The 19536-nt window shown below is 38.3% G+C and overlaps 1 protein-coding gene across 3 annotated transcripts in view; it reads right to left on the reverse strand.

The window, feature by feature from the left end:
- Positions 1–7097: 7097 nt before the first annotated feature.
- Positions 7098–19536, reverse strand: part of TLK1 (tousled like kinase 1) — an 83620-nt gene continuing 71181 nt past the window's right edge. For all 3 annotated transcript variants that reach the window (XM_072342094.1, XM_072342092.1, XM_072342093.1), the window contains 9 exons: positions 18347–18444; positions 17167–17248; positions 16787–16878; positions 16613–16702; positions 15950–16119; positions 14555–14690; positions 12018–12129; positions 11609–11716; positions 7098–8857 (listed from right to left, as the gene is read on the reverse strand). In XM_072342094.1, the coding sequence (XP_072198195.1) occupies positions 8681–8857; positions 11609–11716; positions 12018–12129; positions 14555–14690; positions 15950–16119; positions 16613–16702; positions 16787–16878; positions 17167–17248; positions 18347–18444 (1065 nt within the window). In that variant the 3' untranslated portion in view covers positions 7098–8680. The remainder of the gene's footprint in view (positions 8858–11608; positions 11717–12017; positions 12130–14554; positions 14691–15949; positions 16120–16612; positions 16703–16786; positions 16879–17166; positions 17249–18346; positions 18445–19536) is intronic.

Here is a 19536-nt window from a genome sequence, read left to right on the forward strand (position 1 = left end):
CTGTACATATAAACAGTGCTTGGATAAAATCCTGCTGGAATGCAACTGCCAAGAAAATGGAAAGCAACTGGAAGCCTGCATATTGCCAAAGAGCATGCTGGGCACTGGAAGTGGCTGAATTTGTAGAACAATTACCTTTTGTTTAAGGGTTATGGTTTTTATTTGAAACATATTTCTTGTGCATCTTATAAGCAACACCTGGTCAGAGAAAGGAACAAACCGCACTTGCTCTCTGGGCACGCCTTGTGTGACAATGGAAAGGAACGCACTGTTCCTAACACATTTCTTGTCCGTTTTCATTCCCAGCAGCCAAAAAAAAAAAAAAAAGAAAGAAGAAAAAGAAAAAAAAGAAAAAAAAGAAAAAAAAGAAAAGGAAAAAAAAAAAAGAATAGGAAAAAAAAAAAGAATAAAAATAACATCCTTCTGGATTGCATTATACTTTTGATTATTTTTAGCCCAAAACTGCATGTCATAAAGGAGTAGGAAGGCTTTAAGGGATCTGGGGTGAAGCAGCCAGAACCCTGAGGTACTGAGCCAAATGCTTTTTAAATGCTTCTTGGGCACTGCCCTACGCAGCTCGCAGGGAGGCATAGCAGCACATCCTTACCTGGCTGCCCCGGGACGCCCCAGCTGACAGCACAGCTTGCTTTGGCCCTGGGTCCCATCCTCACTGCGCCCACCTTAACCCTGCTGGGTGCTGGGCGCTGTCTCATAACGAACCATGAACAGCCCCTGCCACAAAGGACCTACTGCGGCAACAACTGCCACCATATCCTCTGCTACAGAGGAAATATTTCAGGCTAAGGCCTGAGGGCATCTCAGATTCTCAGATTCCTGACCTCTATTGCATCTTCTGCCCCCATTTTCTTCTCTCCTTACTCACCCAAAGGAATCCCACGTCATTGCTGGATGGTGCCTTGCACTGTCATTCTGAAAAGCTAGCACAGGCTTGCTAAAAATAAAAGTCAGGGATTTTTTTTATTTATTTTTTTTTAATGTATAGGAAGTGAGAGGCTGAAAGAGATCTGTTAAAGGACAGGAAAGCCAGATGGCCTTCTGGTTAACACACAATAATTCCTATGCCTCAGACAAATCAGTATGACTATCGTAACAGGAAAGTGATCAAATCCCCTTTCAAAAAGGGTGAAATAAAGTCTTCAGTTCAGCAATCCAAAGCACAGGCCTGTGCTGAATTACTGGAGCAAGACGAGAAATATTCTGTTTTATGGAATACTCTCACTCCCCTCCTCCCACCCAGTAGAGTGCTCACAGGCACCGCAATGCTCTTCTAGCTGCTTCAGCTCAGCTCACCCCGCTGGCAGGTGGGCACGAGCACCCTGCCACACACTGCCACTGGAATGTATGGAGATGTAGTCACGAATGTGCCATCTCACAGGAAAGAGCAGATACTGCTGCAGTTTGCAGCAACAGCTGTAAAACAGACCAAACCCTCAATAAAAATAAAAATAATGGTGTGCACTTGAGTGAAAAGGAGCCTGAAGCAAACCAGAGATGCAGCTGAGAAGCAGAAGGGGTCACAAAGTGGCACCTGGAGTTAATGAAATTGTTAAAGCTGGAAAATACCACCAAGATCATTTGGTCCGTCCATCAACCCACCACCATGCCCCTCGGTCTTCCCAGGCTTTGTTTGCCTCACCAGAAGTAAGAGGTTCCTCTCCAGCACGATCTTTGTAACGCCACATGAAATGGCATTATTAAGGGTATGCTGCAGGCAGGACTCGGAGCTGCTGTGGGGAAGAAGCCACTTCGTTCAGTTCCAGCTAAAGAGTTTCCTCCTTGTCAAACCAAGCAGGGACCGAGAGACAGTGCTAACAGCAGGCTCTAATCTCTGCAGTTCAGAGGGAAACCATGCAAACATGAAAGAGCCTAATGCTGGGTACAACTCGTGGTTCTAATGAGAACATGCCCTCAGGGATGATGACAAAGAAATTCCAGTGGTTTTATTGCATTGTGTCTGAATTTCCCCTCTGCCATTTCAACTGGATAAAGTGCTGGGGGAACACAACTGGAGGAGGAAGTTATGGGCACAACTGCAGAGGGAAGCAAGCGACCACAGGAGAAACTCACTGCCAAGATGTCGGTGCAGCACAAACACTGGAGACTGCTGCCTACAGCTGTCATGTGGGCAATGCCTTCCCTGGCTCCAGAAGGGCACCCAGCTTCTCATGGCCACCAGCACACATACACCCATACAGCTCCAGATGAGGTAACCTTACTGCAGAGCACAAAAGGACTGTGGGCATTGCAGCCCCTATACCCTTTGCCACTGGGACCAGTAGCTGTTTTCATAAGGGTGAATTACAAGGGTATTTCATTGCCCTAAAACACAACTGACATGCTACTAAGACTAATAACTGGTATACATTATAATTTTTAAGTGAGAACTCTCGCATATCATATACAGTACATACTATCACTATATTTTTACCTTATTTTAAATTAATTTACAACCATCATCTCATCGCTAGTAAACTTTTACATCCACAGTATCCTACAAATACCATGTGGGAAACCTTAAGCAGTGACCCTGACATGGGGATGTGTGACAGGTGATAGAAGTGATACTTTCAAAGGCCTCTGAGCTGTGACTGCATCATTTTGAAGGACAGGAATGGCAGTCGGTGGTGAGAACCTCAACATTTCCAGCCATTTTCAATTGCAAATGTATCCACTGAATCTTGCTTCAAACTATTTGGCGCTCATAAATGAATTTTGTGGATTCATCATTATGGTAACAGAACACCTGAATTCCCAAATTTTCATTTTTTTTTAAATAACAGGCTACCGCTTAACAGCAAAATGAGAAGACAAGCTTCAGAGTAGTTGCAGCTAAATATCAACTGCTTTTAAATGCTGCATTAAAGCCCTGACAGCAGCCACGTGTCCGTCCCGAAGTCTTGATCCTTACTTACAAACTGCTGCTCCAGTCAGAGGGATTAAATAAACCAGCACATTCTTCTCCATCTTCTGCTCCAGACATTCTTCCCTGCTTCACACAAGCTGCAAGAGAAGCAGTGTACTCTTAGTATCTGTTGAATCAACAGATAGCCATGCTCAGTCACAATCTAGTAAACACTGAAACAGCATGCCAGTGTCTAGGAACAACAGTGTTGGTGACACATAAATCTACTGCCTGCCAGAGGGTAGGAGGCTTTGGTGCAACATCCCAAAGGAGCAAGCAGTGCTGACTGCAGCAGGCACTCTGACTGTCACCATGCCCAAACTCTGTGCTGCAGCCACTGCTGCTTCAGGTGGGAATGGTTTACATTGGCTTTTCTCTGCACCCTGTCTGTACTGCTCCCCAGCACAAACCTGGTAAAATCCCTGCAACCTAGATCATCATCTGCAAAAATACACAGGACTTCATAGCACTGCCTGATGTTAACAAAGGATATCAGAGCACAACCCAAAAAAGGCCATCAGTGTAATTCCTCCGATTTCCTCCCAGTGGTCTCTGAGCAAAACAACTTTCATCATACTTTTCACTATTAACAACAGGTTTAGTTTAACTTGCTAATCATATATGTGTGTTCATTTAAACTGTAAGTGAAGACATTAACATAAAGCAGAAAGGATGAATTTCACTAAAAATACAACAGTTGGGACAGAAAATAAAGGATGAAAGAAGAATAACTCCTCTGTGTAGTTGGGTTCTGCCAATTGCATGGTGTGACAATAACCTTCATGATATGTTAATCTGTTAGATCAGAATGTCTTTAGGCTGTCTAAAGGCTGACTAATAAAACCATCTTAGGCTCAGTAATAAAACTGTTCCAACTTGTGGCAGCCCAAAGAATGCAATTTATGAAATCAGCCTCAGCATTTGGTATAGTCTCATGCAACTCTACAAGCAACATGAGGATTTAATGGTATCACATCAATGACTGTGAATTGTCATTGAACAAAAGGAATAAACTGCTCTAAACTCATTATGGACAAGTGCTATAGTGTAGTTTGCCAATAATGTGTGATCTACCTGGCTTTTCAATAGAAAGACAAGCAAGGAAGGTATTCCAGCACTCAAACCAGCTCTACCAGCTGCCGCTGAGCCACAGCTGTAAGCCTGAAAAGAATCATTTCTGCACTAATTAGGTTATTTTTGTCAGCAAGAAAGTTCTCCATTATGCAAATATACAAAGCTGCCCAGTAACTCCTCATGTAGCTGCTTAGAGGGACAACCTAGCCTAGGACAACAGAGGATGCTGCACCTTCCCACTAAGCCAGGCCCACATGTGTTGCCACTTGGCAGGCCCCGTGCCTCCATCATGCTCAGCCCAAGGGCAGACGAGGCAGAGGTGTGGCAGCACTGGGGGACATTCTACTTCTTTGAACACCATGAGCCAGGCATGCCCAACCAAGGGCATGAGGCCCAGCCTGGCCTGCAGTCAGACAAATTTAGTAACAAACTAACGCTGGCTTTGCAGCCTCACATACAAACCAGCACAAAAGGAAACCAAGACAGAGAAACCTGCTCAGCTTCATACACACCAGTGGAATGGCAGGGAACTGATCCTCACAGCATAGCGCATAGGACTGGAAAACACAAGTCAAATACAAAAAGACTTCTGCACCCAGCCCAGCTGCTGAGTCAGGCCCTTCCACTGTTCTGTTGGTCACATGGAGGCGGTACAGCTGGGCTGGACAGCAGGCAATGCCTGTGGGCTGTTTGCAGTCTTGCCTTCCCTACCAATTCAGCACTTACAACTCTGCCGCTAGCACCAACCCTCAGGAGGGCTATTTAGAACCCAGCAAACACGGCGGTCTTGTGGGCACACAGAGAGCAGGGCCGCAGCACTGTGCCACGAGACACCACTGGCTTGTGAAACCAGTCACTCCACTTGAAGGGTTTCAGGCACTGGAATCTGGAGCCTCTCTTGCAGTTGCCCTCAAATTTGAGTCTGCCTTTGCCCCCAACACCCACCCAGGCCTCCCCACAGAAATCTGCCGCTTTTGGAGTAGCACAGCAGGTTCCAGGAGCACCTCTGAAATGTCCCAGAGACACCATCCCAAAGCTGCTCGCCTTCCTGGCAGCCGCACAGCCTGAGGGCACACACAGGTCTGTCCTCACCACCCTGCTCAGGGTACCTAACAGCTCACAGCACAACAGTGATTAATACCATATTTCCCAGCTTGTGTTTTTTGGTGGAGGGGAGAAACGAGATGTAAGCTCAGGAGCCATCAACGTGGGCTGGTTGCTGGTTACAAACCTGTTTTGGATCTATGCTTCCCCAGGATCAGAAAGATGGAGAAGCAGAAACCTCTGGATGTTTCCCCTTCCATGGCTTTCACACACCCCATCCAGCCACCTGCCTAGGTCCCCAGTTCCTGTGCAGAGTCCCAGCAACACCCAGCACCTCAGAAAGCTGAGGGGTGCAGACAGCGGTGCTGTGCCTCGCGCACCCGTGACTTGCATACCAAGAGGCTGTCGGCTTTGTGGGCTATTGAAAGCTTCTCTAATTATGCAGCAGTTTGCTCATAGCTGCGGTGTGTGCAGTCAATAGCACTTGGGCAGCTGGCCAGCAACACAATGCTCTTCCCATCTCCTTGCTGGCTTTCAAAGCACTCTTCAGAAAATTAGCACTAACTAGTCTGTCCAAAATCCCCATCTATCATCCAGCACAAACCAAGTTAAGAGTGAAAAACACTCCACCGATTTAACACCTTCAGTACAAACAAATAAAACAGTGCTAAAACATGGCTGTTGTAAAGAAACAAGCCAGGAACTGTTAACTGTAGCTGCAATGGCACTATAATCACAGTTAAAAATGAAGAATTCATCTTGCACTTGCTTCTAACTTGCACATAGGTGTTTATATCACACAGTAAAGTAGAATTCTAGCATCTTTCAGTAAACACAGAAATTGGTAAGTATTTATGTGTGTAAAGTAAGACTTTCACTTGCAAGGTTCATTAAAAATTGATGAAGTTTAACTTCATTTCTTTTGTCTACCTGCAACTAAATCAGCAGAAAAAACATGGAAAATACAGCGCAGGATGATGTGATGAATCTAGTAAACTGTGTGCAAAATACAGCCTAAGCAATGGATGTATGAATTACCTAGAAATGATCAGCATTTCTTGACAAGTCGCAGTAATTCAGGCTTCTGGATTCAGTCTCAAGGGTACTTCTATCCCAAGCACAAATTGCTGAGCATCAGCCATCAGACACCAACTTGGACGTGCTGTGAACACAGAATGAATCCACATGGGGATACAAAGCTTCTACTGACAGTACTGTAAGATGCTTACCTCCGGTATACAGGGTTGCACTTGTGTTAAGGTCTTGCAATTTCGATCTGAAAGATGAGACAGTGATACTTCATTTGCTTCTGTATGAAAATGCATTAAAAAGAAGTGTTTAGATTTCAGAAGTAAACATCTGCCATGGTGGAGTAACTGTCATGTAGTCAGCCACAACCACCTGTACTCCCAGATTCTAACAACAAGGAAAACAAGCACTCATGTAATCAGTACGATGCCTAACCGCCCTTTTCATTAGGTAGCTCTGCAATTTTTGGTTACTTTAACAGTTCTCTAACATATTACTAAGCTTCAAAGTACTAGAGGTTACCACAACACATTCTGGATACACAAAAACGGTTAACGCAGTCTTACCTCTTTTCCTTAGGCAAAACAGTCTATAACTTCCAAGACACAGAACTGGATATAATGAAATCTAATGTGAGTATGCAGCCATGGCATAATTCTTGAACCCCAGACCTTGGTTTCACACTGGCAGACGATGAGAAAAGGAAACAGTCCCAGTACTCTGGCATAACAGAAAGGCAGAAAATATCAGTCTATTTTTATGGCTAACAAATTCTAGAGAAACCTACTGAAATAATTGGAACTGTATCTGCGAGGCCTACTTGAAATAATGCTTAGGTTATTTCACTGTGACAGATGCTTCAAATTTTATGGAAGTCTCCCCTTTCAGCCCTAATGTTGCTTGAACGTATTATTCTATTACTTCTGTTTGCCATCAAAGTGAACTTGTTTTGATAGGTGAATGTAGCTCAGTGATAAGGAAAGCAAATTTGTCCTTTGTTAAAATGCAAAAACACACAATGAAAACCTTGAAATTTCAACTGTCATTGTTTATTACTGTTTTGGCTACATTCTCTACAATTTCAGCAGCATCTTAAAGAGACAGTTAATGTTTCTTTATATACAATGAAAACAAAATGGCTTGCAACATCAGAAACAAGAGCAACAGTTTAACTGTACAATATTAAATGAAAACCTGTGGTAAGAACAGCCTCCTTTTTCTGAAACATGGACAAAATTACAGATAGTATTCAGCATCCAGAATGGGACAGTAAAAAGAACAGTGAACTGGAGAGAGATACGCTGTTTTGAAAAATAAGTTTCTACCATACAAGGCAGTTAGAAAATGTTTCACATTTTAAAATACCTGTACAAGCCACAAGAAACATTTCCTTGTTGATAGGAACTTCCAGAAATAGAGAATAGCCATGAGCAACTTCTACATCTAGTACTGGTGCACTCTACAGGTTGAGAGTGCAATAAATTGACTTACGGAACTGTACTGTATACGGCCAACACAGCTCAGTTTTACATGCCTTGATTGTTAATGATTTTCCTACTCAGTCTCTCTGTAACGTACAGTTAACTTGCACCTTAAGGAGGTCATCTGATTCTTTTGCTGAAGTAAAAGCAACATTGTTTAGCAGCAATTAAAAGCGCCTTGAGGGAGACTTAAAAAAAAAAACAAAACAAAACAATATCCAATTAGAAAAAGCCATACTTTAAACATTTGTACAGGAATAAGTTGCTGAAATTTAACTGAAAATGTGACATCTGTACAACAATTTACAATAGAGCTAGAAGGGAATTTATCATTATTCCTGCATAGAATATTATACATGACCTGTCTGCATTTGGTTTCATACTGTTGTTTGCTTTTATCAGAGGCCTGGAAATTTTCACAAGTTTCAATACCACAGCAAGTACGGTATATTTAGAAAATTAAGCTTATTTCAAAATCAGCAACCTATTTGAGAAATAAGTACCAGGAATTCCCTATCAACCTAAACTCCGTGAAAGAACACCACATGTTTGGAGGTATAAGCCTGAGTGCCAAATAAAATACTATAATTTCATCGAGGAATCTGATGTAGAACATAGCTTCGACTGTCTTGCACTTCTTACTTTGGTTTCAGATGATCAATGTCTTGGAAACACGGCAGTTCATTTAGTTTATTAACCAGACACAGAATTTTTCTTGTTCTCAAATTTGCTCACTACCTTTCTTAAAAATTTTAAATAATGAAAAACTACCCTTCATGTTAGAACTTTCCAGTATCAACCAAATGTATTTTAAGTATTAAAAAGATTATTTACAATGTTCCCCAGAAAAAAACTAAAAACCTTTTCTTCAGTCTTAAAGACAGTATACCTGCTAGTGTGCAACAGGCAGCGTCATCCTTCAGCGTTTTAAGGTTGTTCTCTGAAGTGTATATTTATTCACAGTCCATGACCCATTCCAATCATACAAACAACACTATGTAGGAGGACTTCAGCCTGAAAACACAGTTATCAAACTCGTCCTGTGTAAAAACACCCAAATGTTGTCAAGCTCAAGTCTGCATCAGGAAACTACACAAAGGTATCATGCCATTCCTCAGTTGGAGAAATTTCAGTATGAAATAATGCTTGAAGTAGGTGGTGTAGGGGATGCTGCTAGCCCAGTCATGTGTAAGTTTCCTGAAGAATTTGATCTCCTCATATGAGGAAGAAGGTAAGGATCATTAGCCAGTTGATGGACATCAAATCTATCCTCTTTTCGGTATGCTAAACAGCGTCTGATAAAGGCCTAGAAGAGGAATGCAAAAAGTCACAATACCATTCCAAATAATTCCATCTGCTTACAAGCAAATAAGCATGTCCTCCCAAGATAAACCAGCTTCTAAACAGACTCTTGTTCTCATATAATTCCATTCAAAGACAGCCTAACATTCTACTGCAGATTTCAATGAAAAACAGAGTATGTTACAGTAGAAAAAAAATTAAATCAGCAAGCCTAATTGGCTTAAGAGTAATCACGCTTCAAACACATACTTCAGACAAAAAGATGTGTGAACTATATTTACAAGCAAAACATTAGCATTTCACACAGGGAGAATTCTGCTTGTGTTATCCCTTAGCAGCATAGTAAAAGCTAAAAGCAAATGTCAGAGGACTGAGGAAGTAGAGAGGAGCTACAAGGAGCTTCTACAACCATCCAGAAGTGCACTAGATGAAGAGGAGAGGATGCAGAGATAGTTGCCACTTCCAACACGCACTAACCAACAGATCATTTAAGAAATCACCACCTAGCTTGAACTTCTATCTCAAAAACGAGTAAATCACAACTGATTTAAAATATCTTAAAAACCAGGGAAAAAAAATCTCTGTTTATCTCCAGGGCAGCTTTTGAGACATTGTACTGTCCTTCATCAAGGTCCACATGATATCTGTCAATTATTGTGTGATGTGTATTTCTGTTAAGTCTTATGTCAAGCATATACTGAACACTCCTGGGAGTCTCCTGGGAACTTGGGCTTCAACATTTAATGACAGAAAATCCTTATTACTGCTACAGAACTCATTAGCACATCATTACTTAATCCAGAACTTAAAAGAATTAAATATCTTTTCTTGATAAATCTTTTCAATTGTTTGTCCTTGGCTCCAATTAAAAACTGGAGATTAGAGGAAAATTTAATCTGTGATGTAAGTCCTAAAGAATCCTGCTAAAATTTCCTTCTAACATATAGATATCCAGCAGGAACTAGTCTCAAAATAAAAGCACGCACATCTTAACATAAATTCACACATTCTTGGACATCTGGGGATTTAATTGAATTCTTCATAATGAATCCCTAAGAAATGAGCTGCTAAGTGTAGTTTGCAAGGTTCTCAGAGTAACAGTTTGTTTCTAAAATGTTTGCAGAATACTTTGTGCTTTTGTGGTAGTGCAAATATTATCATAATGCACAGAATGCTTCACAAAACCGGAAAAAGCAGAAAGGATCAAAGAACAATTACAGTCTGGAAACTAACGGTGTCATTTCAGGTTCCGTTTTTACTTCATCCCCATGTTTTCCAAATCAAAACTTCAGTTTATTGCTGTTCTTTTCCAACTACCAGGCCTGTATATCTACACAGTCATCATAAACTGTCCAAATTTACAAGTTAGTCTGAAATTGTTTTATAGTGCTTCCACCAGAGAATAATTTCTCCCTCTTTTACAGCTACCACGATGTTGTTAATAATCTTCCACTATTCTCCATTCCTGTTTTTTCAAACAGAACAAGGAACAGAGAATATAAAATAACTACCTACATCAGAACCACGCTGAATTATTCGCTCTCTTCCAACGCCCTTCAGAAAAACACTACTTATCACAAAGAAATGCAGAGTTAAAAGACAGAAATACAAACTGCTAGTACATAACATTACCAGCTGTAAGTTACGTGATGTGTATTTGTCAACTGCATTCAAAGGAGATGATTTTTCCAAACTGAGATGAACCTCCCCCAAATGAAACCAATCAACAACAAAAAAAACCCGCCACCACCACCTCCTCCAAGGAAACAGGGCATACTATAACATTTAACCAAACAGTCATAATTCTAACTGCAGCTCATTCACTAAAATTAGTTCTAGAAAATATAGCCAACACAAACACACCACTATTGTTTAGGTCCCTGACATAACTGTTTTCTTGGGAAGCTACATCCTCTAAAACTATGTTGCCTCACATTTTTATCATAAGAAGCTCAACTGTCTTCGCATATTTAAACTTTTAGCAGCCTTTTACTTTTACAAACAAGTAACTTGGAATGTTTTCTTCCAGATTCACAGAACTGGATTTGTCATAGATGCTCACATCAGCAACAACTTAGAAAACCCGTTTAATCTGTTCTCTTAATGGTCAGTCCGTGCACATGTGTTTGATGCTACAAGTTTCAAAATAAAATTACCAAAACCCCAAAAATCATCGCAATCCACACCTCTATATCTGATCAACTATTTTAGCTGTCTTCTTTCCTGAAACAGCATCAACAAATATTAATCTTAAGAATGTGTGCTTCTAAGCTCACAGTCAAATTAATGCACACATAGTATGACTTCTGAAGGGGAAGAATGTTGGCAGGAACACTCTCCAGGTATTCAGTAGTCAAACAGTCCTTAAAGCCAATAAGGCTGGAGAGAATAAACATACACTATTTTCAGAGAAAGCTTCCACTGTTTGTAGAAGTATTTCATGAAAATTTTTAGTGAGACTGTTAAGGTCTTCTGAAAAAAAAAAAAAAAAGGAAAGAGATTATTTTTGAGAGAGTCTAGTTTAAAATTGCAGATTTCTCCATTATATGGTCTTGCTTTCAAACACATGACTTTAAAAAGCCCCAAAATAAATTTGCTGAAACAAAGACATGAAAATATTAGTATCTTCATTATGTTTTCCTACATGTTAAGTTACTACACCCCACAGCATTCTTAACAGCAATTTCACAGTTGAATCCTTAAAAATGAATGAAACAGGTTTTAACCACTGCTCTGAGCTCATATAAAACATTACCTTGGCTTCATTGCTAACAACAGGCTTAACAGGGAACTGGACTTCTGTGGCTTTTAATATTGTATTTTCTTGCAAGATATCTTGCTGTGATTGATTGTGGCCAAATGGCTGAAAAACAAAGACAGGACTTTCTTCATGACAGTAATCTAACTGCTATGATTTCATAGATACTTAACACAAAAGTAAATTGAATACAGTGTTAATATATGTTTCTAACCATTCTTTCAATTAAGAAAATGTTTTAGTCAAAGCCTCTCACATTTCTCACAGTATCAGTGCAAACTTGCAAAAACTAACACAAGTCATTTCCATATGGATTCACGTCTTTACAGCTATTGTTCACATTCTACTGAAAACAGGTAAACATTTATACTAACAATTTTAGATAGGCAGACAATATTTTACTTACCTTTCTACCATAAAGACACTGGAAAAAGATTACTCCAACTGACCATACATCAACCTTATTAGAAATCTTTGGTGGCTCTTTGCCAACTACAAAACACTCTGGAGGCAAGTACCTGAAAAGGAAAACACGTGCCTCAGTGTCAGCAAGCAGATGTATGAACCACTACAACTTGTTCAAAGATCAGAGATGGTATACAAAAAAATCGGTGCAAGTTTCTATTTGAACAGCTGTAGAGTTATCTTATGATCCTTATTCCAACACTTAGAACACTGACCAAAACTGGAAATACAATTTTTTGTATAGTCAGGCAGTTGAAAAGGGAACCTATTCTTTACTTAAACCATTAATTATCACTAATTATTCAAGCACTGGGATCCTATTAGTGTAATTATATACCTTCTGTCTCTGTTTCAATGTGCAAAGATGGAAGCCATACAGGACATTTAAAGCTAGGTCTCATTAGGAATCAAATGAAACATATACATGATTTTAAAGTTTTCTGTAAGAATATGACAGTTATAACATAGATAAATGTGATCGTATTTTTATGCCTATGATTTCCATGGAAGCCATACTTGAAAAGCTGAAAGCTGATTAAATTCTTATGGCATCCCTGAATTAGAGACGAACTCATGCAATGCAATCTCCTTCAAAATAAATACATAAATAAATAAGTAATGCCCCAAACACTGAAAAGTATCACTAAGAAGGCAGTTAATTAATATGGATTGTAATAAAAATCTAAAAAATGGGTAAAAAATCCTTCAGAGCAATGATGTATCAGATATTCTTTTATCAAGGCTTTAAAAATAATTTAAATAAATGCCTGTGAAAATCAAAATAAGCAAAAGAAAAAGAGAAATAAGAATGCAACACAACTATGAATTTCATACAACACAAAAAAAATTCTTCTAGAATACTTGTGCACAATTCTGATGGCAACATACAAGAAAGATGGGCTTGAACTAATGCAAACACACAGAAAAACTACTGAGATGACATAAAGAGAAAGCCACAATTCAGAAAAAAGCCAAACACTATAAAAACACAAGGGAGCAAGCATCAGGAAGGGAAACAACCAATTTCAAAGGAGACCACTGTTGGTATAGGAACAAACAAGTACAAACTGGCTACAAGTAAACAGTTCCGTAAATTAGAAGATTATGTTTCTAATGATTATAGAACTGAGGTTATGAAACAAACTTCAAATCAGAGATGGCTGGGGACAAAACACCAAATCTAATACAAATGGCTCTAAGTTTACAGAACAGATTACATGACCTGAATGCTTGGAAGGACAGGTAACTTGACCCACTGACTGAAAAAATCGCTCCCAGTACTACATTGCTGAGTTTATGCAATTTGCCTTACACTGACTTATGCTCATCTCAAACTAACTCAATACTTTCCCTCAGAGAAAGCATAAATTAGAAACACGGAGATTTATCCTCAGTGTCTAATGGTCACAAACAACTTTAGATCTCTCAGTTCACACCACAACTAGTGCATGTGGTGCTTCAGATGAAAGCCAAAGGCCCAAACTTTTTGAATAGTGTTCCTACAATTATATATTTAAACTCATGTTTAAATTGGAGCATTAAAGAAAGCAGCAACAGTCTAACATTTCTAAAATGCTTCAACTTGGATGACCGCCTTTCACAGGATATGCACATTTTCCATTCACTCAAGAGTATGTGTGAGGCTTTTTTTCCCAGAAATTCTCAAGGAAAAGACAAAATCTATTAAATGCAACTTCCAAATACGTGAAAAGTTGAAGAAGAAACAGGAAGGACACTGGCTTCTCCATTTAGAATTAAGAACCAAAAGCTGAGTTCTATCTTGTATAGGCAGATCGAGGAGAAAAACGAACAAATGAATTCACAAAGTCTGGTCAATATAGGTTTTCTATTCCACTCACCCTGACACAGGTACTGTGCACACAGGCTCAAAGATTTCTTATATCAACTTGCAACTTTAGGGAACAAATTCTAGAAACAGCTTTTCTGTTAGCAATCAATTGGGGTTTTTTTGTCACCCTCACTCTTTAGGCAGCTCTAAGATTTCAGGTTTTTGGACAAGTATGTGGGTACACACAGAAAACAAGTTACAGCTGCTCAGCTGTCATTAACCTTTAGGATGGAAGAGTAAATACTCTTTTATCCTAAGGACATTACCTTCTGGTAATCCCTGCTCTAAGATTTCCAAGGACTAAGCACCCTCACTTAATCATCACAGCTCTGTCAAACATCTTTAACTACCTGCAGCCAAAGATTAAACACCTGCTTCTTCTGGGAAACAATGTTTATAAATCACAGAGATTTGCTCCACATTTTATACGTTTATATTCTTAACTTACTTCTGTTGTGGCACTATTCTGGAAATTTCGTGAAGATCAAGAGCCACAATACTGCACAAAAATCTTTGTTTGTCATTCGTGTTACTATTTTTAATCCAAGCTATCTCTAGGAATTAGCTTTATGAAAGCATTTCAGAAGCCTCAAAAATGGCCTAAAGAAGAGAATCAAACCAGACATTACCAGTAAGTTCCTGCTCCCTGTGAAGTTAAATCCATTCCATCCACACCATAGCTATCATCATCCATAATTTTGGACAAGCCAAAATCAGTAATTTTTATTTCTCCACATGCTGTTCCGTCTACAAGAAGAATATTACCTAAACAGAGGGGAAAATACATTTTTAACTTCAAAAAATACCACCAAAATGCTTCGTTTTCAAAACAAGACAAAATTTTCAGGAACATTCACGTTAATGAGGGGTCAATGACATCTTTACATCATTTTTATGACCTTGACTATCTGGACTATGACATTTCAGCACTGTCTCAGTAGTGATAACAGAGAGAGCTCCTATCATCTTACATGCCTTCCTCAACTTGGAGCTGTCAGGACAGTAATATAAAACAGTATACCAGCCATAATGAAATTTTGTATTTTTCTGTCCAGAAAGAATTCTAAACTACACATTTCAGGGTCTACACATGCCAGGAAATAGTGCCAAGGCACTGCTGCAGTTCAATAAAATTCAGTTCCACAAGTTAAAGTTGTGCAATAATTTGATTTTAAAAAATCATTTGATGAGTTTCCTCTAAAAACAGAGCAAAAACTAATGATACTAAGACTACATTCTGTACAACTTCATAATATTAAATCTGTTATTCTTTAATAGAAATCTGTATGAAAAATTCAGCAAGCAAACAGCCTGGCACTAATGGCTTCACTACAAACACTAGACTTGGAAGTCTAGCAGATTAAAATACACAAAAAATGTAAAAGACAGAATACATCCAAAGTACACTGTAAAAGACAGTATTCATTGTTATTACTAGAAAACTTGACCAGGACTTACGGAAGAGATCCACTTAATAGTGGAATTTAGACTGGCTTCCTGAGAAAAGCTAACCTGTTTCAGATAAAGAGGTAGTAAAAAGAAGACTATAAACATGCAAGGATGCACAAGGAAAAAAAATAGATTCAGAATCAGTAAATAGTTGTGCAAAGTCCATGTTGAAAATGTTTATCCTTGGATGCAGAAAGTCATTATTTCAACCCTTTGTAGGCTAAGAAATATATAAGGGAAAAATTATTTACAAATCAACATTCTATAATGATCAGACAGGATAGAGCCAAATAAAGATCTTACATGCTTATACTCTTAAATACTAATGCATCTACAGGCTCTATGACACTTTTCTACAAATACAGACCAAAATAACAAAAAGGAGAAAAGTTATAACAAGTATTTTTTTAGAGACAGATTATTTTAACTGTAAAACTAGGAAAAAAAAGTATCTACCTGTCAGATTAAAATCAATCTGACAAGCCAAAGATAATTTTGCTATTTGAGGCATGAATTACAAACAAAATGAGGGTAAAAATGTGATGACATTTTCAATTTTGTTATTTCTCATTTACCTGGTTTAAGATCATAGTGTATAATAGGGGGCTTGATCTCATTGAGATACCGTAGTGCATTTACTATTTGCATTACAATGGACCTAGCTTCCTTCTCTGACATCAATTTATGTTGCTTGAGATAGAAATCCAAGTCATTGCCTTCACAGTATTCTAACACCGTGCAAAACCTACAGCAGAATTTAGAGACATAATTAAATGACATATCCAACCGCAAGATAAAAGTTATGACAATCTAGTTTAATACCAATAACTTTAACAACAGCTGCCTGAATATTAAATTACATGAATGAAACTGCTAATAAAACATGGAGCAAAATGATTAGATTATGAAATCTGACATCAATCAGAACACTAACAACACACCAAAAAAGAAAACTTACACACACTGAAGAGGCGTTACAAAACAGTGTTTTCATCACTCTATAGAAGATCTCCTAAACACATGCACACACACTCATATCTTTCTGTGGCAAACTAGTGGTTGGGGTTTTTTTCTGCTGTTGTCCTTTTTTTTTTTCCCCCTCTTTTTTCCAAAATACATCCCTAATAAAACCCTAAGTATTTTGCCTGAAAGTCAAATATTCTTCATTTCTGCTTATCCAACACACAACACTAAAGCCCTTGTCACGTTATAGAAAACATATAATTTCATGTACTTACGTATCTGTATCCAAGGAGAAGTAGTCATATAATTTAACTATCCGGGGGTGATCCAGTTCTTTGTGTATTCTATACTCTCTGCAGGCATGTCTAGAAGAAGATTGATACATTAATCTTCCATAATCAATAAAATGCTATTCAATTTAACATATGAAGCATAAGTCATTAATTTACTTGTGGTAGTTTTCTTTCTTTTCATCCCTCCAGCTTTTGTTAAGCTGGTGAATCTTCACAGCAGCGTATCTTTGTTCATAAAGATCAAAAGCCTAAAAAAGAAACCCACAAATATAGGAGTTATAACCAAAGATGATGATAAAAATAACACACAACAGAAAGAAACAAAACTGGCATGTAATTCATGTGTCTATTGTAATGCTACCTCCCCTCCATAGATTAATCAAGGAGGTTTTGCTTAATCACTGTTCAGCGAGTATACACATTAAAATCCTGCTGCTTATTTTAGATCTCTCACTATCTTCACTCCAGTCCCAGAAACCAAATGTACAAGAGTACATGCCTCAAATACTAGATTAAGTAGACTCAACACACTCTACCTTGTATACTTCACTGAAGCCACCTCGGCCAAGTAAATGGAGTAACAAATACCGTTCATTCAATGTGGGGTGATCTTTAAACCTTGAAAAAAGAAGATTTAATTCATTATTGTTTAAGGCATACAAACACAGACTGAAATGTAAATATCTGAGTATTACTTCTGAAACAGAACTTTTCTTTCTACCAGTGACACATAACATAAGAGTATTTATCCATGTGCAACTTTATGGCACAGTTATACAACACAGTACATTTCAGCATCTTTCGATTATTTAGCGTAAAACTCCTATCACAACTTTACTATCAAATGCGCTAATTCTGGCAAACTTTTTGCCATTTTTCTTTTTCTGAAGATAAGAAAAAAACACCTTTAACCCACTCTATGAATGCTATGCTCATGATATCTCAATAAGAAAAATACTATTCTGCATTATGATTACTTGGTTTTGAAACAAAACTGTTATCAACAATAGTAATGATCATCAATATCATCAACAGTAGGACCTGCTTCCACTCCATAGCATGTGGTCTGCTTCTATACTGTCTGAACAACCAGAAGTAAGCACAGAATTTCAGTATGTTCTTCATCTCTCCAATGCTTGTATTCCCCACAATGGAAAACACACTTATTTATTCATTACATAATTACAACTTTGGAATCGACATAGTTAAACAAAACTATAAGTGCCAATTTAACATTAGGACTTACTGCCATGTAAGCTGAAGTACAAACTAAATTTAATGTAACACAGAAGATTCTGTGTTTCTTTTTTTCCTATCAGGTACCTGTAATGGAAATTACGATGCAATAAAACTAACTGACCTAACTCTACTATGAAATAATTCTTCCTGCACCAAACTTCCCCACCATTACCTTGCTTTACTGTCAGCACAAGGTTCCAAGATTTCTTTTCCTAGTGACGTGGTATTGCAAATTCTAGCACTCCTGCATTAAAACCTCTGCATGTATATTATTTCCTGCATATTCCGTGAACTACTAAGCTTTAAAAAAATTACTTCTTGTATGGCAAAATTTAAATAAGCTGTTTTTAAAAATATACACAAACAAACAAGGAACCAAAGAAAAAACCACAAACCTGCTTATATCCTACAAACAAAATTTGACTTTAGAGCATTATTTTAAAAGTGGACATGCAAAATCAAGACAGTAAATCTTACTGTGAATTATCTTCATTATTTATTCTTTTCAGTTCTCTGATGTGAAGATTCCTAACTCTTTCCAAACGTTCAAGTTCTGCTTGTATTTCAGCTTCCTCCTGCAAATGAAAAGAATCAAGTATAAAAGCTCATTTACTCCTCACTTGAAAAGGATATTTTTACCCCTGCATCAATACCAGTGATGATGGAGGAACATTACATTACAAAACCATACTGAACTAGAAGAAAGCACTGCTTTTCTTTTAAAGCCTGAAAAACTCAGAGGTAAGGCAAAAAGTATGTTTCAAGGAACTCCTGTCCATGAATCGGCAGGTAACGGGATGCTCACAGTGTTGTTCTGCACTGTAGGGATGCTATTCAAAATGAGAAGCAGCTGGGTTTTGTACCTCAGCCAAGGAGAGAAATTATCTGGGAAGCAGACTAAAATTGAGGCACGATGAAGGAAAAACTGAGATATGCACAGTTACAGGATTTGTACAAACTGGAAGATTAGGAAACAAGGTTGAAGGAGAAAGAAAAAATGTAACAAATCATTACAGTAAAACTGCTCCTAAAAGTGCGGATACAAGACACCAAAACAAAGCTCATTTCAAGATATTTATCCATTTCTATCTTACTAAACTTACAAACAGAATATTATGTACTATCTAAAACCTCAATGAAATTTCAAAAATTCTACATTAGCTAAGAGGATATTCTCAAACTAATCTTGGCACTTAGAACTATGTCATCTTTATTCTCCATGTAAGAGAACATTTAAATAGTTATCTATTCAGAATCTCAACAACAAAAGGAAAAGAATGCATAGAACCTAATTTATGGAAACCAGCACAAATATCCACGTGGTAGGCTCATTGAAAGACTGTCAAAAGAGCTGCATCTATTTCAGAATAAGCACCTCTAAAACTTGAAAGCCAAAATTAGTCCATACAAGAAATCTAATAATTACAAAATTATTCTAGCTGAAAAAGAGAAAGAAAGCCTGGCATCTGATACGCATTTTTTTGTTTTTTGAGTTTCTTTTGTGTGTGGGTTCCCCCCCCCCCCCCTCCCCCCAGCAGTGCCCCATATCTTAGAGTTATTTTGGCATAAGCTGTTTGTACAGCTACATGGCGAACCAGACTTGAAAACTGATCAACCTTTTCTTTAAAAGGGAAAAAAACAAAACAAAAAACCAAAAAAAAAAAAAA

This window comes from Excalfactoria chinensis, chromosome 7 (assembly GCF_039878825.1).
Source record: "Excalfactoria chinensis isolate bCotChi1 chromosome 7, bCotChi1.hap2, whole genome shotgun sequence".
NCBI classification, from domain to species: Eukaryota; Metazoa; Chordata; class Aves; order Galliformes; family Phasianidae; genus Excalfactoria; species Excalfactoria chinensis.